Genomic DNA, 22,282 nt, shown 5'->3' with positions numbered 1-22,282 from the left:
ACTAATATCAGCGCCCACAAGACTTGCTACCCAAGGTAAGCAGTTCACCGCCGGGAGTTGGACCCCTCTCACCCCTCATCCTTAATCACCAGCCTCTCCATCTCCTCTTCCACGCTAATCAGACCGAGAGCATAAAACGCCCTCTCCGACTTGGCGACGACGAGCACCGTGTCGTCGCTATCGAGCTGCTCGATGCGCGCGCCGATCCGCCGCGGGTTCGACCACACAGACGGCGGCACCACGGTCTGCAGGCTCGGGTCGCGCGCGTACGGCGGTCCCCGGCCCATGGCCGCCGCCTTCTTCCACCCGGACTCGCAGCCCTCGGCGATCTGCCGTGCCGACTGCCAGCCCGTGAGGCGGGCGATGTCGTGCATGCGTCTGACGATCCAGTGGCGTTGGGCGTCGCTTTGGTACTGCGGTGAGTGTTAGCAGGCATGGTAAGTACGATAAGTGAAAGGATACTCGGGGGGGTGGTCCTTTGCGCGAGAAAGTGCGTAGAGCAAAGAGGGAAAGAAAGGGGGGTCTTTCTCACCTGAATAGCGCTGACGAACAGACAGAAAGAACTCTCAATCAGCGCTGCGCCGACGAGGGTGCTAATCTCGAGCACATTGCTACAATCGTCCGTCAACCCGGCCGCGATCCGCCCAATCTCCATGGCGAACTTGGCCGTGTGCTGCGCCTGGATCCCCGCGGCGATCATAGCGGCGGGCGGCATCTTGGGGTGCGCGCGGTAGAGGTGGATGAGGCCCATGTAGTAGTTCATCCAGATGCCCGCCACCGAAAAGGTGCGGTACTGCAGCGTGGGACCAAAAGGTGAATCTCTGCGGTCGGCATACTCGGCGCCCAGGGGCTGGAATTCGGGGCCGAAGCGGGATCGGAGCATCTCAAAGGCCTCGCGGAGGGAGGTCCATTCGCGCATGGCTGCGTCGGCGGCTGCGTCCGAGTCGAGGTCGTCTTCCTCTGGGGCGTCGGGCGGCGGCGGGGAGTCGTCGCGAGGGGGGCTGAAGCCCATTGGCAGCGTTACCTTTCCGAGGTTGGGAAGCATGCCCGGGAACATAGGCGGCGAGCCACCGGGACCGCCGGGGCCCATTCCCGGCGGCGGCCCCATTCCTGGCGGTGGTCCTCCCATCATATTTGGCGGCGGCATGCCCATCGGGTGGCCGCCGGGAGGTCCACCCGGCCTCCCTCCCATCATCCCACCGGGCGGCCCCATCCCTGCCGGCGGCCAACCTTGACCGCCTCTCGGTGGCCCACCCGCACCCGGTGGTCCTCCTTGCGGTGGTCCTTGCGGTGGTCCTCCTGGAGGCCCGAAGCCCTTAAACGATTTCCTTTTCCTCGGGAGATCCTTTGATGCGAAGCTGCACAGGCGCCCAAGCAACAGCATGAGGTGGTCGTACGTTCCGTATCTATTGTTTGTCAGCCAAGTTGTGCCTTACACATTGCGACATGGGCGGATTTACATGGCCTCAAGTCGACCCATAGGCGCTCGTGGCGGACATTGCGTCCAGTGCTGGTAATCCATGCTATTTATGCGTGTAAGCCAACCAACCATTTCGACTGCATTAGTGTCAAATTCTTATGAAACTTACAAAGGTTTCCCTCCGCCCAACATGCTCTGGTACACATCCATCTTGCAGTACCACCAGTACAAATCTCTTAGATGTTCGTAGTGCTCGATATCGCGGTCCGTGTAGTAGTGTGGAGACGGCTCGTCGTCCTCGTACGAGACGTGCTGGTTGGTCAGCTTGCTGAGGAAACCGAGATCGAGATCGTCGAGATCGTGGCTCATCATGTGCGTGTTGTCGTGGCCCATGTAGAACGGGTCCATTGGCTGATTCTGGCTCTCCTGGAACAGCGCCCTCCTCACCCGTTTCAGCGGCAGAATGTTCTTTGTCATTTGCCTGAAGGGGATCTCCCTAATCAAGAGCCTGGAGCCAAAGAGATGGTTGCACCACTTTGTGTGATCCGAGTTCCAGACCTCAAAATACCCGAGCAAGAGGGAGGCGGCCAGTGTTGCTGGCGAAGTTCTCCTCTTAGGACTCCGTAGATTCTTTGCGATCCTGCGGATGGCGAGGTGATAATGCTTCATGGCCGCCGTCGGCGGTATTTGTTGCAGCTTGGCGATTTGTAACGCGCCCAATGCAAGCATGGCCTGCAGGAGGGCAGGATGTGTAAACGATATAATGGGAAACGTGTCTGATCAAGAATTAGTCAAGGTGGAACAGCAAGAACCGCAGTCTTATCAACTCACAGGTCCAAATGTTGTGTCCTGCTTTAGGCACAGAGGCATTGTTTGTCAACTTTGAGTGGTCGAAAGGATGCCGCTCGTATAGCGACATGCTTGGCCCTGTGACGTTGATAAAGTGCCAGAACAAAGCAGCAGTTCGTTCATCGTTGAGTGGCGAATTGTTAGGCGTGGGTATGTACGATGTGAGAATCGTCTCGTCAGCAAAAGCCGAGAAGGACCTCATCTTAGTTCCGAATCCATCCCAAGGTCCATCGTTCCGGCTCTGCACCAGTTGGCCGTACGCGCTCTCTTCGCCCATGAGATCTTCGAATGCGTCCTCGGAGTCGGGCATGGAGGCGTCGTCGTCCGAGCATGGGTACTGGAAGTCTGCATCCTCCACAGGAAGATTCATCTGAGGAGCGGCATTGGCACTAGGATACACATCCATCTCTTCCACCCGCGCTTGAGCTCTCGCCGGCTGATGTTTCCATGGTTCTGTCGGACTGTGGACAAACGCGCCACTATCTGTGTTGGGGCTGACCAGGTTGCTCTGTTGGCCACCAAATTGCGCCTGAAATTGACTGGCTGGTGAGATGATGGAAGAGCTTGAGTGCATGTGTTGCTCGCCATACGGGAACTGATTGAAGTCGAAAGCACTTGGAGGAGGGACCTGGTTTTGGTGTTGACCAGAGAAGCCTTGACCATATGGAAACATCGGTTGGCCCTGGAAATCTAGATGCTGCGGCGGCTTAGGCGCAATCGGTGCCAAAGGAGGACCGTTAATGGACTTGGGTGGCGGGTTGGGCAGTTGATTGAAAGACTGGTTTGGCGCCTCGGGAGGATAGATGATAGGACCGTAGCTGCCATTGAGATTGAAGCCAGCGATAGGTTCTTTGAAAATGACACGCTGATTGTATCCCTCGCAGTGCCTTTTTGACTTGATGCAGTTGTTACAGATGGGCCGGCCCTCATCGCATTTTATGCGACGTTTGCGACATGCTTTGGAGTCAAGTCAGACTCCGAGACCTAATGTCAACGTGAGGAAGGGGAGGCAGGAGGAAAGGAGGTGGGAGGAAGTCAAGGGTCAAAATTGGGGGCTCAACACATGGAACATACTGAGACAGCCGGTTTTCGTCCTTTTCCGCACGTTAGCTTTCTCTTTCTTGCGGTTCGCGTCTTCATTCTCATTGTCGTCATTATTGTCGTTGTTCTCCGAGGTCTTGGAGGGCGACTTGTCGTCCTCGACGACCACGTCGGCGGAATCCATCCTAGTAGATGCTAGTGCGCTGCGAGTAAGATCGGAAGTTGCGACGCGGCTCTTAATCCATGAGTATGTTGACGAAGACAGGCTGCATTGTCTAGTAGCAGTGGTTTGTATTTCTGCAGCGCGGTGATATAGCGAATGTCTCGTTCCCGCAGATGGGAGGGCCCCTCTCTGAAATTCGTGTAGTCCTAGGTAGGTATCGTGAAGCTAACAAGAATGGTTACGAGACAAGCCAGGTTCCGAGGCTTGAGCCACTGTCGAGAATGTGAAAGACTACAGTACTCTCTTACTAGCCACCAAGCGTCTGGGTGTGTTGTTGAAAAGTCTAGCGGCAGCGCAACGAGACACTGTGGATAATTCCCGTTTATTGTGCGCGGCACCCGGATCGAAGGAGAGAATCAAAAGGACGCAGGTATGGGGCCCCAAGGATGTAGATGAGTTTTAAGCAGCCATAGATGGTGGAAGGAAGTGAAACAGGCCGGTGCTACTTTGTCTTCGGCGAATGGGTTGTCATGGGTTAGACAAGATGCATGGACTCGTGGGGTAGGACGGGGGTAGAGGAAGGGTAGGGATGTCTGCAGCAGTTGGGAGAGAGAGAGAGAGAGAGAGAGAGAGAGAGAGAGAGAAGGGAGTGTTTGTCTCTTGCTCACGACACGACACGAGAAACGAGGATTTGGTATCCATAGAAAGAGAGAGTGGGAGACACAGAGACACTTACCCACCCTAGACAAGGAAGGATAGACTAGGAAACAAGTAGAGGTCCCAAGGCAACGTATTGTGCCTTGAGTTAGGGTCTCTGATTCGAGGCTAGAGCAGGCCAGCGTGGGGAGAACAGATGGCCACAAACAACGGGGGAGCCGCCAAGAAGCAAGTACCTTCTCTCTGGACTGAGAGGAGGCCGGGATGACCGGGGTCGGTAAAAGGACGACGAGGAAGGAAGCCGGCACCTAAAAAGTAGTCACGGCTTAGTAGTGTACCTTATTGTCGTGACTGGTGAGTACCTAGGTGCATCGAGAGTGAGTGTGAGAGAGAGAGAGAGAGAGGCACAGAACTAGACCGCTAACCGCTAAGGCGAGAATGGAGAACAAGATAAGAGAGTGTACGGAGTACGTCTTGTCTCTATCGTGTGTCTCCTGAGCTGCCTCGCTCTCTCTTTCTCTCATTCTCCTCCTCTCTTTCTCTCTCTCTTCACACACTCTCTCTTACTCTCACACTCACTCTGTGCCTCTCTCTGGTAGGCGCGCGGGACAGGGGGTCATGGAAGCCGCCAATGTCTCTCCTGCTGCTATTGTGACTCGAGAAAGAGAAACATAAAAAACGCACCAACAGTTTGTATGGGATCGCTCCCGGGACTTGGATGGATTATTCGAGGGGATGGGATGGGATGGGGGAAGCACAAGAGAAGAAAGGCGCAGCTAGTGAGCCAGCCACAGCAATGAAGGTGACGGGGGGTATCCTTGAGTTATTCGTGGATCATGTTGGTGGTGCGGCAAGACGACGGGAAGGGAGGAAACATTACGGTGGCTTGCGGACGCCGCACAGCATTGCAACACAGCGCAGCACACCCACATTGGATCTTCCCGCTGGCTGGGCTTGCTTGCTCTTTGGTTCCTTTGGTTCTTTTGGTTCAAGGTCGGGTTCCATCTGGTACTGGATATCCCCTGTTGATGGTGCTAAGACACTGGCACCAACTCCATGAATAACCTGCAAGGTGAACACCTCAGCACAGACAGAACATCTGAACCTCGTACGGGATACCTTGTCCTCGGGCAGGGCAACCAGCCGCGGGAGAAGATTGCTTGCTTCTTTCGCATTTCCATTCTCCCCGCGGCGCCAGAAGGGAATCAAACTGCCACATCAGGGGGGCGCAGGGTGGTAGATAGTAGTGAAGATGGTGTAGCTTCGAAGCTCCGTCATGATTCTGGCCAAGGTTCCACGCTAGGATGATGCGCTGCTGCACTGCTGCTAGGACGCCCAGACTTAGGCCGTTTAGGCCTTAGGGTCCCCTCGGTTACTACTGGAAGAGGGGCCGACGGCGGCGGGCGGCGACGGCCATGTACTTTGTGCGGACACCTCTGGTCTCTTCCCTCTTCCAGCTTTCCAGGGCCCAGGGGTCTGTCATGTCCCGGATGACAGCCCATCGGTGGATATAGCGCGCGGCACTAATTAAGGTAAGGCCAGCTAACGTGCCTTCGTCGCTCAGGCAGTCAGCCTACATATACGGTTGTAGTCTGTCGGTAGTGTAGGTGCCGGTAGGTAGACCAAGACTCTACGGAGTACGGATACCAAGTACCAACATCCCTGGCCTAAGAAGGTTCTGACTGACCTCTGCCGGTTGGGCTCAGTCGAGGTAAGTGGGTGTGCTGAGGCTGAAAGAGTGAGAAAAGTAGAGGAAACTCGGGGGAGCCAAGACCTGCGCGGGAATCCGGGAAGGCATTCGAGGCACCCACGGCACCGAGCCTCCTCGCGCCTCGCGTGGCTTCTCTTCTTCCCCTTGGTGACAACCCATCCATTCCGATGAGCTAATCTGTACAGATGCAATTGCGCACGGAGATTGGGAGCCGTAAGAGCTTGGATAGGGGAGCCGCCAAGCTGAAAAATCCAACGGCCTCATCCAACAAACTTTGTCCTCGCATTTCCGGGTGTCAGGCCAAGGTCGACAGGGCGTGCCCAGGGCAGTCCGTAGGACCGTAGGTACGGATTTTGTGGACAGTGGACGACGGCACGAACCATTGGGTTGCGTGACCAGGTACCGTAGAAACTCGAGCAACTCGAACTTGCGCTAGCCCGTGCCAGCCCTGCTAGCGGCCCACACTAAGCCCTTTCGAGGGATCAGTTTTATCCGATTATATAATCGACTAAACCGTATACGGAAGGCGGTAAGTGATTATTTTCCATTTTTTACTCCTACCCAACTGCCCACTTCCACCGATTACATCACCGATTTGACCACCAATTATACTGTCAATTATACCTCCAATTACACCTCCACCACGGGCCTCGTCGACGTGCCCACGATGCCCTCACGACGGGCCCTTGCCGAGAAGGATTCGAATACGGCAAAAGTGCCAATTACACCTCCAGCAGCTAAGCGCCGCGGGCCTGCTCCTACCCCCATCAAAGACCGGAAATATACACCGCGAAGTGGCCCAATCAAGCGCCGCCAGCACCACTATACCCACGATACCAAAGTCAACGTCCTGATGTTTTTAGAGCATCACCGCGTGAGGAAGCTCGACGAAGAGTCGATTTGCCCCCCGAGGCTGCGCCAGGGCGAGACCGAGCTCCCAGGGATATACAGACGTCCCACATACCAGGAAGCCGCAGATTGGTTCAAAGTCCCTCGAAGCACGGTTATCTCCTGGTATCAGAACCGCGAGTCAATCGTCAATCGGTCCTCCAACTACGCCTACCACCCTCAGTGGCCAGAGCTCGAGACAGCGCTATACGGCGCCTTCCGCCAGCGACGAAGTGAGGGAAAGCTCGTTAGTACCAGTTGGTTCAAAAGGACCGCTAAGCGGATTTTCGCCCAGCAGAACCCGAACAGCAAACATCTTTTTATTTTTTCCCCCGGTTGGTTTCGTGGCTTCCAGAATCGTATGAGAATTACCCGACGTCGACTTACCAAACAGGCAACGAAGTTACCCACTGAGTACTTCAAAGTTGTCAACAGCTTTCTTTCCTTTATCCGACGAGTTAATCAAATGGCCCTGGCTAAGGTGAAGCGGTCTAACGTCGGAGATTTACTCGGAAGTCCAGCCCGTCGATTTCCTAACTCGCGAATTCTCAACCTCGACGAGACCCCAGTTCCTTTCGAATACCTAGACGGTTACACATACGACGACGTCGGGGCCAAAACCGTGGCTGGCAAGAGCGACCGCAGCGGTTGGGGCAAGCGGCAGGCCACATTAATACTCTACATCTTCGCCGACGGCATACAACGAATTAAACCGAAAATAATATTCCACGGCAAGCCCGCAGAGGAAGGGGGTCAATTATGGAAAAAAGAGGGCCTATTATACGCAGAAGGAGTGACAGTTGAGTTCAACAAGACTGCCTACAACAATGAGTACTTGTTCAAAAGATGGATTGAAGAGGAATTGGTAGCGCTGACTAAGGGAGACGAGTACCTATTGGTAATGGATGTCGCTTCCTTCCATAAGACAGATTCCATCCTTGCGCTATTACGTCAGCACCACATCACACCCTGCCTCATACCGCCAGGGACCACTTCCCTCCTCCAACCTCTCGATACCGCAGTCAATAAGCCCTTCAAGCAGTGGCTTTCAGAAGCAACCGACGCTTACGTACTCGACGAGGAAGAAAAAGCGCTGAATAAGCAGGAGGAGCTCAAGTGGGAGACGGGTATGAAGAGAATAATGGTCACCAAAACAGTCGAGACGGCAGCCGCTAAATTGGCCCACGAGAAGGGCTCAATGGTCAGCCAGGCCTTCCTGCAGTGCGGAATATCTATTCGGCCCGATGGCAGCCAGGTCGACGAGATCCGGATCAAAGACGTGCCCGCCGAGGCCATCGATTACACTGGGTGGGAGCTCTTCGACGTAGAAGCCCACATTGAGCAGGAGACGCTGCAAGAGGAGATTCCAGACTTCGCTGTTCTGAACGACGGGTTAGAGTACATTTTCACAGCAGAGGAAGTCCGTGATGGCATCAATGGGCAGTTCGTCGACCCGACAGTCCAACCGCCGTATGAATAGGGGCCCGTTGGAGGCAGTGGGCCAGGGGACAGTCAGGGGCTCGGTTGCTTACGTACGACTGCTTCCAATTGACACTTTTGCCCTTTTTGCCAATTCGACGAGAAAAGCTCAAAACCGACGAGAAAGCCAAAATAATTATTGAATTATATCAATTGTGGGTCCGGCCTCGACGGCGAGCTCTCATTGGTCAGATCGATCGAAATGTTAACCTACGCCAAAAATAGGTGGCGGCCGCATTTAACCACTTTAGGCAGTATTACGATTCTGCCAGAGCGCTAGCAGGGCTGGCACGGGCTAGCGCAAGTTCGAGTTGCTCGAGTTTCTACGGTATCAACATGACATGCCGTCCGAATAAGACAGCCCGCCTTGAATCGCAGACTCGCAATCTCTCGCAGAGGACATGGGGGCAAGAGATGTAGATGCCGAATCTGATTTTCGTCCGAGGTTCGAGTGGTCTGGACTCACTTCCCGACAGGGTTGCCCAGCCTGCCAGCCTTCTTCTGCCCCTCACCAATTCTCTGCCCTAAGGTAAGCAATGACCAAGCGGTGATCTGGTGGGGAGAAAAAAACGGTCGACAGCATGCGGAATTCGTCGAGGCCTTGCGCGAAGGCTCTGGCTCGGGATCGGTCTTCCTGAGCGCCCGTCACCGTTGAGATTTACGAACCGTCCGTCCGTAGTTCTGAGGTTGGGCCTCAGCCAGGTCTGGAGGTCGACATTGTTGAAGTGGCATCTTGACAAGTTCTCGGCCACCGCCGAAGGCAGCGCGCCGGTGGCGTCTCTGTCCAGGCGGGATAGATCCACTTGCCATGAGCCGAATTACCATGTGCCGAGCGGGAAACTAAGGTTTATCCCCCCTTGGTTTTTCTGCGAGGTCGGGGTTTGCACAGAAGCCGTCTCGTTCTTGTTACTTGCAAATGGAGGGGCATGATCTGATAATCCATATCGTCGTGCACAAGCGTTGAGAACAGCGGCACGCGTGGCAGAAGGATGGGCCTAGTGTTCGGGTGTATGTCATGTTCCCTGCCCGACTATCCGCACTTGTCATCCAAGCAACGTCAGGGTCCATATCCGCTGGCCGCGAGCATTTCGCCGGGACGCACTGGATGGGAAATTAAGACGTCGGAAACAATGTGTTGCTGAAGGATCCCGGCAACATTCGCCCGTCTGAGGATGCTTTCAAATACATCCGAAATCCATGTCGGGGGCCAACCGTCGCGTTTCCGACCTGCTGGATGGTGTGACCGATCACTGGTCGCAGCATCGTTGACTGGCATACGGTGCAACACAAACGTTGCGCATTGTTGAACGAAAGGAGGCGTGCTGATCACCGCGAGCCGCCTTCGCCCATGCTCTCCTAAACGAGCCGGTCACATCCAGCTCCCTATATCGTCCATGGCCTTGTACACTCCCGATGCCCCTCGATACGCGCAGGAACACACCGCACCTTGGCAGATTTCCCCAGACGTTTGTTTACTCTATCCGATCTCAGTCGAAGCCCGCAAAAACGGTTGCTGCAGGTCAGAGATGCAACTTGCCTTCTCGCAGCCGCAAAGCCCGGCTCAAGGTCTGCATAGCACCACCCGGAAGAGCAACAGCTTTCGGCCCTCCTGAAGTACGTTCCGGGATGCTTTTGACAGTTTGATTCGCGAATTGTCTGTGGACTTGGGATCGGTACTTCGCTGGACGCTCCTCGCATCAACAATCAGAACAGACATTCAGTCTTCCGCCTCGGCGGTCAACGTGGGACTTGTGTCGCAATCAACTTTTCAGAAAGCTGACGGTAGCATTCGAAGGTTTCTCAGGAAGCTTGTTGTTCGCATTGAAGTCTTTTAGACATCTCCAGCTGGGCTCTTCGAAAGAGGGTGATCTGAAAGACAGTTCTCTGCGCTCGAATAGGTAAGGTCCTTTGACCTGCCACACCGTTTCTCCCCACCTCGTCTCTCTTTCGCACCGAATGTAGCAAAGCGCCCATTGACAGCCTTCCGTTGAACCGGGCAATACGCCGTACCCATGTTTTCGGGCCAAACATCGGTGCTTCTGTATTGAACTGACCCATGCCGAGAACCTGTTAATTATCCGCATGCCAGTCGGGTATCAAGTGTCGGAGCCTTCCTCCATCGGGTAAAAGAGGTCTGATGGATTAGGTCCTCCCAAGGAATGCCTCCCGCGAAATCGTCTTGGAATGGGGGTGCAAGAAGCCCTGTGGTGATGAGGGTTGCTGACGTCTGACCTGGGGATCGAGAATTGCAATGCACATCCATCCCGTTTCACCGAGTCGATGTATAAAGCATGCGACCAAAGGCTGATATCTTGGATCATACCCCGTCAGTGACTCGGAGGTGTCGAAATCCGGCGCCAAAATACACCCTACGAGTCGGGCAGGTTGTTTTCGTCTTCTGAGTTGCATGCGGCCGGATCCGGGAAGGAGTGACTGCTGTCTGAAGTGATTGGATTATCTTGCAGCGCCTCTCTGTGACGACTCGTAAACCGTTTCTCGTTGACGTCGATGAAGGCTACGTGCAGCAGATAAATCGCCGGTCAGATGTACTTGCTTCTTTTCTCTATTGTTCCAATCAGCACTGTTCTTGAGCTTGTTGCAGCCGCAACAGTATGCAGCTTGATTACTAGTCAATGTGGCCCCGGCAGCGTTGCCCAGAACTGCAAGTCAGACGAGGTTCCCAAGTCGTGTTGGCATGGATGGTAATAAACGCGGATTCGTGGCTCCTGAAGACCAGTCTGAACTCTCGAGTCCGCAAATCAGGCCATCACCCACACAGCCAGCTGCGAAGTGTAGAAACATTTCCAGGGGTTTCTAGTGTGTTGGGCTTAGTCCGAGGGCATCAACGGCCTAGCTCGCCAATAGCGTGTTCCGCAATCGACTGGCTGTAGTTCCCCCGGGGCGACATTAACAAGACGGAGTGCCGGGCTGCGCAAAATGCCGCGTTTGCGGGTATTTCTTATAGACAGGAATAAGGTCTAGGAATTCCAGCCGGCACCGTTGGATCGACTTTGATGATTGTTCCGCTGTGGCGACGACCGTTGAAACTATACTACCACACTGGCAGTCAGAGCAAGGATATCGACCGACAATGGGGCTAGAATGTTAAGCAAGAGCGAAGAAATTGCGGAGAACTACTCCGTTGCACTAAATGATTCGTATATATCTTGTTGGAAATTTGGATGAAGCGTAAAGGTCATGAGTAGATGGGAAGGGAAGTCAAAGACGGGATGCAATTGTGGAAGAGGAAGCAGAGGAAACAGAGGATGAGCGCACGGCCCACCCATCTAACTCGACTCATCCTGGCGTCGATCAAGGCGCAGGGGTGCGATAAGCGACCTCTGGGGAAAGAAAAAAAATTCCAACGTCGATAAGCCATGAGATTGAGCCATGAGATGCGCATGAGCTTCAAGCACCAAACTCGCTCACCACCACATCCTTCTGTTCTCCTAGGCGCGACAAGACCGTCACATATTCCGGTGATCTATAACATCAACTTTGGTAATACAAACATGTTCGCCGTCCCAGGATGGTCCGTCGCGGCCGAGGGTCTCAAAACCGAGACCCAGGTAAAGAAGGCCAGCAACCCCGCCAAGGAGAGCAAGAAGCGTAAGAGAGCCAACAAGCCGGAGAAGAAGGAGAAGAAGGCCCCTAGCTCGGGCGCAAACTCCGTCTTGGTGAACCCTCGCGTGTTTGGAGAAAAGAGGGACGAAGCTCCTCCCGCGACCGCTGAGGCTGGCCACGATGGTGACGATGCGGATGAGGCTGAGGCCGAGACGCCCAAGCCGAGCAAGAAGCAGAAGAAGGAGAAGAAGGAAAGGAAGAGTGAGGGAGGAGAGAAGGCGCAAGAGACGCCCAGATCCGACAAGAAGGAAAAGAAGCAGCGAAAGGAAAAGTCCAACAACGAAGAAGAACCAGCCACACCAGCAGCAGCCGCAGAGACGCCGTCAAAGACACCAAAGGCCGCCTCGACAGACAACAAGCAAGCCAAGGAAGAGAAGAAGAAGAACAAGGACGCCGCCGCCGCCATCGCCGCCTCCGTGCCCCCCGTCCCGCCTGCCGCCGCCAAGCTCACCCCTCTCCAGCGCTCCATGCGCCAGAAGCTCGTCTCGGCCCGCTTCCGCCACCTCAACGAGACGCTCTATACCCGCCCCTCGGCCCAGGCCTACCAGCTCTTCGAGGACTCTCCCGAGATGTTCTCCGAGTACCACGAAGGCTTCCGCCGCCAGGTCGAGGTCTGGCCCGCGAACCCCGTCGACGGCTACATCCGCGACATCAAGCTCCGCGCCAAAGGCCGCTTCCCCAACGCCGGCGGCCGGGGAGGAGGACGCACAGGCGGCGCACCACCGGCCGCCAACGGCCCTCAACCTCTGCCCCGTACCGACGGGACGTGCTACATCGCTGACCTGGGCTGCGGCGACGCCCGCCTCGCCTCGACCCTCGAGCCCGAATCCAAGAAGCTCAAGCTCCAAATCATGAGCTACGACCTCCACTCCCCCGCGAAACACGTCACAAAGGCCGACATCGCCAACCTCCCCCTCGAAAACGACTCGGTCGACGTCGCCATCTTCTGCCTCGCCCTCATGGGCACAAACTGGCTCGACTTCATCGAGGAGGCCTACCGCATTCTCCACTGGAAAGGCGAGCTCTGGATCGCCGAGATCAAGTCCCGCTTCGGCCCCGTGTCCCGCAAGAACGCCGTCGTTTCGCACAGCGTCGGCAACCGCAAAAAGGCTGCAGCTGCTGCTGCCGCAGGAAAGAAGACAAAGGAGCCCGAGGAAACGGAGGAGGACCGCACGGCTCTCGCCGTAGAGGTCGACGGCCACGAGGACAAGCGCGGCGAGACGGACGTCTCCGCGTTTGTCGAGGCGCTGAGAAAACGCGGCTTCGTCTTGGCAGGCCAGGGCGAGGGTAATAAGGGCGCCGTGGACCTCTCCAACAAGATGTTTGTCAAGATGCACTTCATCAAGGGCGCCGTGCCTACAAAGGGCAAGGGTCTTGCCGCGGCCAAGGCCGCCGGCTACGTGGAGAAGAAGGAGAAGCAAAAGAGGTTCGTGTGGGAGACGGAAGAGGACAGGGTCGATGAGACGGGTATCCTGAAGCCCTGCGTGTACAAGATCCGGTAGTAGACTGACCGGTTGTGTATTGTTCTTGCAAGGTTTGGTTGCATAAAAGTTGTCTTTACTTGGGGCTAATATCACGCTCGTCGAAAAAATGCATATATTTTGTAATTGCGACTGTCCGTTCTGCAATTCAGCTGGGTGCACTGTGACTATTGTGTAGAGGACTACAGCGAATACTGTCAAATGTAATGGTTCAAAACACACGAGCACGGGCAAGTTTCAAAGGCTCAGGTGGCATTACCTGAAATTCAGAGTGCCGAGTGTGTCTATCAAAACGCTTTAAACGCATATCATGTCCAGCTGCGCATGCATGATACGACGACTCCAAGTCATCCCTCCTCTCCATCCTTAGATGTCCCATAACCGTGCGATCCGACCATGCAGGCCCATTGCAACCAAAGAAAATCCGATACGCCCCTAGTCCAGTCTATGCCCCGAATAAGAGACCAGCAGCGAACTCGACATTGCCACCTGTGGCTTGCAAAGCATTGATCGCGGCTTCACGTGGGAAACCCAGAGCCATCAGCTGGTTGATGTGCTCTTCCGGGAAGGTTGGCGTCGTAGGCTGCTGCTGCTGCTGCTGCTGCTGGGGTGCAGGACGACCCTGCGGAAGGGTTTGCTGCGTCGGCGCGGCAGCAGCAGCGCCCTCGGGACCACTGACAACACCAGAACGCTGACCGATGGTCGTCCCAGCTGGGCCAGGCAGTCTGGGTTCTTCCTCCAGAGCCTCCTCACTCTCCTTGGGAATCTCCGCTTCACCCAAGAACGACACTTCCTCGCCCTGAATGATTAGCTTGTCCTTGGCTAAGTCAATGCTGGCTTGGTAGCGCTTAAGCATGTCGAGGCCAAGGAGAAGCTCGACCTGCTTGCCCTCCATGACGGTGAAACTGCAAGGCAGGAACATGGTGCCGACCTTGATCTGGGCAGAGTGTACGCGTCCAATGATGTTAGCTGTGCCCACACCACGAGCCACGCCCGCAAACCGTTTGTCGACGAGTCTCATGATGCCGCAGGCTTCCGCACATGAAGGGGACATGATGGTTGCCTGTGCTCCAGAATCGACCAACGCCTTTACTCTATGGCCGTTCACCTCGACGTCAACATACAGCATGTGTACTCGTCCGAATACTATGTAGTATTAGCCTTCAGGCCCGCACTTGTTACGCGTTGGGTTGTCTGCCATACCTTCAGGGTTGTGCTCCATGGCATTTTGGAGGTTTTCCATAACTCTCTCTTGACGAATCATCTCTTCAATTTTCTGCTGAGCTTCGACATCGAAAGGATCCTCGTTCAGGCGTGCAATCTGCCTCTGGCGCTCTTCGCGGTCTCGCTGCTCACGGTCGTAGCTCTGGTTGAAAAGTTGGGCGAATCTCTGGGGATCATCGAGCACGGCGGCGAGCTGGGGCTGCTGGCGGGTGGCTTCTGCACGTAGGTTTGGGTCGCCCAGGATCTGAAGGCGAATGAGCTCTGGATCCTGTCCTCCTGGTCGCCGGCGCTGCTGCTGCGGTGCCCTTCTGCCCTGATCCGGCAAACCAGTGGTTCCTTGCATGTCCCTCACGTGTAGCGCCAACATCTCGCCGTCGGCGATCTGCAGCTGTTCCATCGTCTGAGTATCATCTTGAATCAAGCGACCGTTGTGGTAGAGGTGTTGGGAAGTGGGTGCGATGTTGGTCTCCGCTTGGATAGCTTCGCGGAGTGTGGACATGGGCATGTCAGGAAAGATCTCAAGGGTTAGGAGATCCTGGTCCTCGACCTCGGGGTTCGTTATGCTAAGCGTGATGCGCCTGTTGGAGAGGAGAGCAGTCAGCGGAGAACGTTTCCAGTCCCGACAAAGCATCAAGGCTTACATGATGGAATCTTGTTCCTGGTGCACAGGTAGGAGCTGTTGGCCGCTGGCTTGATCGGGTGATGAAGGAAATGGACTGGCGGCGAGAAGAATGAAAGAGGCCGGTTCTGATCCAGGGAAAGCGTCGGGTTTCACTGTTGCGAAAGCGAAGTTGAAGTTACCCTCAGCACGGAGCTGCGGAGGAGGGGTGTAGGAGGGGCCGAAATTCAGGCAACACAACAGTGACGTCTCATCCGGAAAGTAAACAGCTGCTAGATGGACGATTGGACAAAGTAGAGCTCCGCGAAAAGTTTCGAGGTGACTGCGCAGTCTTGTAGCGGTGGTGAACGATTGGATAGGTGGTATCTGATGTGTTGAGAGACACTTGGTCTCAAAGGTCGGATCTCAAGGTAAGGTGGAAGAGAGCCGGGGGAGGTAGGGGAAGGTAAAAGCAAGGTAGAGCTCGGCTACTTGGGGGGTACCTTTTTGAGTGTTTCGTAAGGAAGGTGGGTGCAGTGACGAGACCCCTGGGCTACGTTTCCCCGTTTGCAGTGGCTCAAGATGGGGTCGACGGGGAATCAGGACGGGGAATGTATCCGTCCTACCTATTTACTGCGAATGAAGTACTAAGGTAAGGTAGAATGGGGCGGCTGGAATACAAACACTGTGAAGCAAACCTGCGTGTTCCCAAGGAATACCTTACTTTTCCGCACCGGTACCTAAGAGACGGGAGTGAAAGCACTGGCCACGGAAGGAGATGGTGGACAGAAGCTCATGGAAGGCTTCGGGAACTTCTCCGCTTACACCTTACCTTACAGATACCCGACTGTGTGTTTCCTGTCAGCCAGACGCATGCTTTGTTTTGTTTTCTTCACTCTGGGCATATTTGCGCGTCAATCGCTGCCGCTCAAGGCATCTATGTACTCACTTAGCCGCAGCAAGGAGGTCATTGATTACTTGAGCTTCCCAGTTCCAAGGTTGCTGAGGTCACAGCAGCACGGGCAGGTTCCCCTACGGCATATCAGCCCCACGAGCTAATCGTTGACTAAGCTGTCAAGTGTCTCCAAAGTATCTTTGACTGGAAACCAGGTGGGAGATGGTGCAATCGAGTACTTGGCCTATACCTGCGGCAGCTGCGCGAGCCAAGCAAGCGACCTCAACAACCCTTGCAATCAACTCGTGTACTTCCTTCTGGACCAGGTACAAGAGGTGAGAATCCCCTCTTTGTTTCTATTCTTTCTGCACTTGGATCTTTTTCCTTTCTTGTGCCGAACTGACATGTCACAGATCCTCAGATTGTGCCGCCAATCGATGTCTAGCAGCGACATCTCCTGCCACCTCCGCCCGTGGGTTTCTGTGCGACGATGACAAGCCTACGAGCACTTAAAATTGCCGCTGCTCGAGGCAGAGAAAACACCTGCTCCCTCGCTTAGAATATTCGTCCGTTTTTCTTCTCCTCTGGAGCCATGACGAAGAACTTCTATCACGTCCTACCTTAATGTTCGACGATGGGCGCGGCCTGAAACGGAAATACTGCATCGAGTTTCTTCTTCTTCATCGCCCCATGCTGAAGAGGTCCCAGCATCGACCTGTCTGCGACCTCACTGCTCACTCTCCACTCGGAGAGCAATCTCGCAGGTCTGGATCGAGTCAATGACAATGCATAACTTGTTCAGACGGCGACTGCAAGTACCGGGGATTTTTTCCTGAACGGAATGTTCATGATCTGACGGCACAGAATCTTGATTCCAAGCTGCCATGGCTCCCACTGATATCTCGCATGCGGCCTTTTGAAGGCGAGCAGAGATCGGCCAACCAACCTCGCTTCGCTGGAGGGTCGGAACTGCAGTCAGCTCGGATGCCGGCCTTGAAGTCGGTCGGATCCGGCTTCCGGTGGTGGCCGCATTCCGGGTTCTCGACGTTGTTTAGTTGCAATGCTCCGCGTCCTCGTACTTGGTGCAGTATGCGCTCTCAGCCTCTGCAACCCACACCAATTCATTAGGAAGGTCCATGACCACAGCCCAAGCGGGTTGACTCATAACGTACAACTCAGAAAGCCTTCGGACTTCACCCATCTGACATGGTGCAAAGCCCCAAAAGTGCCTCAGGGCCCTTCCTAGACCTTATTGAGCCTGCTGCATATGCTGCATTGCGGCGGGGCAATGCAACTCTGGATCGCCGACCCGGAAAGATTCTCGAAGTCGATGCTGCAGTTATGTCCATTTCGGTGAAGGCCTGCAGCTGTCAACATGACACGGCGAAAAGTTTTTCGTCTGCTTGCTTCGGCCTCGGGGTTGCAGCTTTCTTATTAGCCAAGATCCAGACGAAAGCCAAGGTCCATGCAGATCGACAGGCTCAGGGTCTTCTTGCCTACACAGTATGGTGTTGCTGCGGATATTCTACCTTCGTATCCAAAGATATATTATCGCCTTCTAGTATGGAGTACAGGTTCCATACAACTCAACGGTGGGCTGTTGTGCCGTACAAGTGTCAAGCACACCGCAGCAGCCGCAGTCAGGGGAAAGGAGCAACAAGCATGCCGGCCAAGACCTAACTAAGGTCAGTCGCTCGCCCATCCACGCGAACACAAAAGTCTGATTCTAAATTGCACCGCACTCCTCTTTTCAAACTTTGTCGTTGCAGTCGCTGACAGTGCCTAGATCTTGTTCGGTTTCTGTCGGCTGCATTGGCCAGAAGCAGCCTCAACCTGACGGGACGGACCAACAATCAGCGGTCTGGAAGAAAACAGCGCGTTGCTCAGTCCGCCAAAGACCAGATATTGCATCGCTAAAATCCCAGGAAAATCGTAATCATTCACTCTCCAGACAATATGCAACCCTGAGGTTATGTACTCACAAACTCTGTGCTTGTACCCTGACAGGCGTAGGCAAGACTGATCTCACTGGCAGCATAGGAGCACCGGAGCATGGAGTGATGTTGAAGTTGGCTTACTGTGGGGAAACAAGTACAAGTCAGGTCACTTTCTCTCTCTCTCTCTCTCTCTCTCTCTCTCTCTCTCTCTCTCTCTCTCTCTCTCTCAGGTCTTCCCTTGATCCCAACCGACTTTGCCCTATGTGCAAGCCTTTTCAAGCACGTTTTTCAGTTTTACCCTGCCCTTGGGCAATGACCTGGGTCGAAAGAAAGCAACAGTACCCATTGTTACCCGCTATGCCCTGCAAAGAAGACCTTTTCCGCAATCCCATCTCAAAAAGCTGGGAAGCCACGTGAACAGCGCCATGTCTCTTTCGCCAATGCCACAACTCGGAGAGGTTTTCTGGGAAGAGTGGGAAATAAGATGGAGCCGGGCAACAATTCCAGAGTCGCCTGGAAATACCCATGGGCTGAACAGGCCACAACTGTGCCACTGCGGGTAGGTCAGTCACGCGACAAACACCTCATAACCACAACCACACCTCACACAGAGTGTCCAATGATGGAGGGGTGTTGCTCTGCCATGGCCCATGGCAAGTCACTGAACTCCAATTCCCTCCAGTTTTCTCTTTGGCTGCTGCAATACCAATCCCATTTTCTACCAACTCCATACCTTTCTGTTTGGTCTACAGCCAGGTTACTCCTCTTTTTGCAATCCCGTTATCGCCTTCACAGCTCAGGTTCACTTGACTTGTCCCAACGCTTTGTCCCCTCTCCGCCGTGGACCACCTAATCTGACCTTAGCCTTTCTGAGACGTCTTCCCTCCTCCGTTGTCCGACACCCACTGCCCCGAGCTAAGGTGCTCACTCGGCCTTGCTTATCGGCACACACCGGCCGGGCATTACTTGACTCACAGCCCCGTCAGGCCCCGCTCTGCAACGACAGCGCCGAATCCAACGGCCGGCAGCACCCCGATGCCCCTCCGGAGCTACGTGTGCACTCGCCCAACCAGCCCCGGAAGCCATCACTGCAAGGAACCAACAGCACCCGCCTCTTCTGGTTGATACCCTGAAGCGTGCTCTTGCCTTGTTTGGATCATTCAGTCCCTCTGTCTACCAGCTGACGGGGGTAATTTGACCGAACAAGCTGCCCTCTAGTTGATTCCATCGCCTCGCTTCTTCTCTCTGTGTAACCAACAACTCCTCCCACTTCCAACTCCCATCTCCTCCATCTTTGCCCAGCTCTTTGCAAAAGCCAATACGTCGTCCTTATTCTCCTCATTCTCATACCCCTCTTCCACTACCACATTCTATCCCTTACGCATCATACAAGTCTCGCGCGATCCTTCGTCATCATGCCTGACGAGAAAGACCCCCCGGTCGCCAAGCCCGAGGAGGCGTCCGACTGCGCCATCGACAGTTCTGATGAGGCCGACGACGAGTACATCGAGGCTCAAATGTCCCAGTCAGAGCTGAAGAAGAAGCAACAGACGCAGCGTCGGACGATCCAGCATATCGTTCCTTTCAAATGGAGCCCGTTGGTGTTGCCTCTGACCGAGTCGAACCTCGAGTCTTGCGTCGCTCTCGAGGACGCTGCGTTTACTGACCCGAGTCATCGCGCTACCCGCGTCAAAGTGAGCCGATTTTTCCTATATTTCTTTTCTCCTCGCTTTGGTCTCTTTACCCAGTCTTAATTTCTCGTGCCCTCGAGTGTCGGTTCGCTGAGCATGAAACTACGGAGGACTCAACTCATTCTCGCATGAGACTTATGCGAGCTTCAAGCCTTAGCGGGCAGACAAGTCGCGTGGCATCTCACGGACAAGTCACCACGTATCAAGGCTCACCCTAAGCTTACACACCTCATCGCAGTTCATGTACCGCCTCGCCACCTGCTCAGACATCTCCACAGGTCTCTTCTGCAGCGTCGTTCCGGCCGAGGCCGAGGCTTTCCCCCTCTCGACCATGACCGTCGCCAGCCCCGTCGAGACAGGTCGAGCCAACGGAGCCAAGCTGGTCCTACTCGGCCACGCCGTCGCGACCCTTGGCGATGGCTCCGTCGTCAGCGACGACGACATGGCCTATCCGGACAACTGGCGCGATCAAAAGTCCGCCAAGAGCACAGATGTCGGCCATAAGATCATGGGCCGCACCCTGTGTCTTCATTCATTCGCCATCGACCCCAAGGTCCAGGGCTTGGGTCTCGGTAAGCTTCTCATGAAGTCGTACCTGCAGCAGATCAACAACTCTGGCGTTGCGGATCGCGTTGCGCTAATCTGCAAGGACGTAAGCTCCTCTAGTTCACCGAGTGACCCTGACTCTTGGATCTTGCAAAATACTGACGAATCGGCAGTGGTTAGTTAGCTACTACCAGCGCTTCGGCTTCAAGCGCGTCGGTCCCAGCAAAGCGTCTTTCGCTGGCAGCGGATGGAATGATATGGTGAATGCTCATACTGTCTACCATCCCTCGTGGCGAAACGACTAACACCCTCCCAGGTTATTGAACTCTCAGGCCCGCCCAAGAAGGGTCCCGATGCCCTCAAGGCGCGCGCCGAGTAGTGCCGTCGCCGTCACCGTCGCTGAGGTCGTTCTAGGACTTTTCTTCATCTTTTTTCACAGTCTTATCCAGTGAGTCTCGGCCATCCGAGCTCTAGACGAGACACAAATTTCTGTCTGTTTTAAGACGAGCTAATCGGAAAGAATGGAGAGTGGTATACTGAGTGGGTTGTCAACTGGGACAGCCTCATACTTGCATGATGGCTTTGCTTTTTTCTTCCTTTTTTTTTGTTGCCCAAGTCAACGTTGTCGAGTTACCACGAGATCTTCAAATCTCAAAAAAGGGTGGTAACATCATGAGGACGACAGGGCCGGAGACTACCTTACGATGAGGACATGACATAGAATGCCTTGCCACCCGGAAGGGAAAGAGCAAGGCAAAATTAAGATACAATCTTTCACAGTGTCCCCTGTTCAGCCTATATTCTATACGTGAGGTTTTGCAGGTGCTGCAAAGTCACTTCCCAAATCACTTTTATCATCCTATGCGCCTTGACCCGAGGGGCCCTATAAAGTTCCCTTCATTCCATCCATCCATCCATCCATCCCTACGAGCGCCAACCGTTGAACACGATGTTCATGATATCACGCCTGCCCAAAAACCAGACTACCAAGGCCTCAACATTTAGTCGGTGGCCTTGTACTTGGCACGGTACTCCTCAGTGCGCTTGATATCCTCAGCAGACGCAAAGCTCTTGGCGCCCTCAATAATGTCGTCGAGCGTCAGGATGGCAAAGATGGGAATGCCGTACTCCTTCTTGATTTCGCCCATGGCGCTAGGGCCAGGCTTGCTGTCGTCGCCGTCCGCAGCAGGGAGCTTCTCCATGCGATCGAGCGCGACGACGATACCAACAACCTCGCCGCCCTCCTTGCGGATCTTGGCAATGGCCTCGCGCTTGGCGGTGCCGGCGGTGATGACGTCGTCGACGATGAGCACCTTCTTGCCCTTGAGCGGCGCGCCGACAATGTTGCCGCCCTCGCCGTGGTCCTTTGCCTCCTTGCGGTCGAACGAGTAGCACGTCGTGCCATAGTTTTCGGGGTCCAGCTCGGCGAGCTTGTCCGTCGTCGAGGTCGCGAGCGGGATGCCCTTGTAGGCCGGGCCGAAGACGATGTCAAAGGACAGGCCGGAGGACTTGCGGGCCTCGATGACGGTGTGGGCGTAGGCGACGGAGATGGCGCGGAGGAGGTCGGCGCGGTAAAAGTCGCCGGCGTTGAAGAAGTAGGGGGAGATGCGCTTCGACTTGAGCTCAAAGGAGCCGAACTTGAGGACGCCGCCGGCGATGGCGGCCTTGAGGAAGTCCTGCTTGTAGGGGGCGAGTTGGGAGGACATTTTGGCGGGATTTCGGTGCCGGAAAGGGGGATTGGTTGGGGGAGGGTTCCTTAAGGGAAATGTGCTGGTCTTCCAGGAGTTTTGCTTGTCGGAGGCTGGAGGATGAAAGATCTCAAACTTGGAGGGAACTTGTTCCGCGGTCGGATACCCCTCCATTCAAGTCTGCCCCGCGGAGAGGCCCCACCAAGCAAAATTTATTGCGATAAAGTTGTGATAAGAGGAGGAATCCGCACTGCCGGACCCTGCAAGGCTTCAACCAGCCGAGACGGACTCTCTGTTGGTTTGATCTACTGGGGCAATTTAGACCGCACTTGTATCAAGAAGTTGACAAACTTCTGGAAATCAATCATCATACCTAGTTTTAATAGTGCG

At 54.9% G+C, this 22,282-nt stretch overlaps 4 protein-coding genes across 4 annotated transcripts; 2 read left to right on the top strand and 2 right to left on the bottom strand.

Moving 5' to 3' along the window:
• Positions 1 to 68: 68 nt before the first annotated feature.
• On the bottom strand, positions 69 to 3,494 carry BDP55DRAFT_540942 (C6 finger domain-containing protein; the record flags this gene model as incomplete). The annotated part of the gene is made up of 6 exons (XM_060568164.1): positions 69 to 413; positions 533 to 1,406; positions 1,461 to 1,523; positions 1,590 to 2,196; positions 2,252 to 3,226; positions 3,344 to 3,494. The coding sequence occupies 6 exons, from the start codon at positions 3,492 to 3,494 to the stop codon at positions 69 to 71; spliced, it is 3,015 nt and encodes a 1,004-aa protein (XP_060435479.1).
• An 8,226-nt stretch (positions 3,495 to 11,720) lies between these two features.
• On the top strand, positions 11,721 to 13,334 carry BDP55DRAFT_723374 (methyltransferase-domain-containing protein; the record flags this gene model as incomplete). Its single annotated transcript, XM_060578738.1, has 1 exon — positions 11,721 to 13,334. One exon carries the CDS (start codon positions 11,721 to 11,723, stop codon positions 13,332 to 13,334), a length of 1,614 nt encoding a protein of 537 aa, XP_060435478.1.
• A 6,048-nt stretch (positions 13,335 to 19,382) lies between these two features.
• On the top strand, positions 19,383 to 20,509 carry BDP55DRAFT_540443 (acetyltransferase; the record flags this gene model as incomplete). The annotated part of the gene is made up of 3 exons (XM_060568122.1): positions 19,383 to 19,661; positions 19,897 to 20,310; positions 20,378 to 20,509. The coding sequence occupies 3 exons, from the start codon at positions 19,383 to 19,385 to the stop codon at positions 20,507 to 20,509; spliced, it is 825 nt and encodes a 274-aa protein (XP_060435477.1).
• Positions 20,510 to 21,205: 696 nt separating this feature from the next.
• Positions 21,206 to 21,910, bottom strand: BDP55DRAFT_723371 (orotate phosphoribosyltransferase; the record flags this gene model as incomplete). The annotated part of the gene is made up of 1 exon (XM_060578737.1): positions 21,206 to 21,910. One exon carries the CDS (start codon positions 21,908 to 21,910, stop codon positions 21,206 to 21,208), a length of 705 nt encoding a protein of 234 aa, XP_060435476.1.
• Positions 21,911 to 22,282: the final 372 nt, after the last annotated feature.

Source organism: Colletotrichum godetiae (assembly GCF_030913485.1).
Source record: "Colletotrichum godetiae strain CBS 193.32 chromosome Unknown BDP55scaffold_3, whole genome shotgun sequence".
NCBI classification, from domain to species: domain Eukaryota; kingdom Fungi; phylum Ascomycota; class Sordariomycetes; order Glomerellales; family Glomerellaceae; genus Colletotrichum; species Colletotrichum godetiae.
This window is presented reverse-complemented; position numbering and strand designations above follow the sequence as displayed.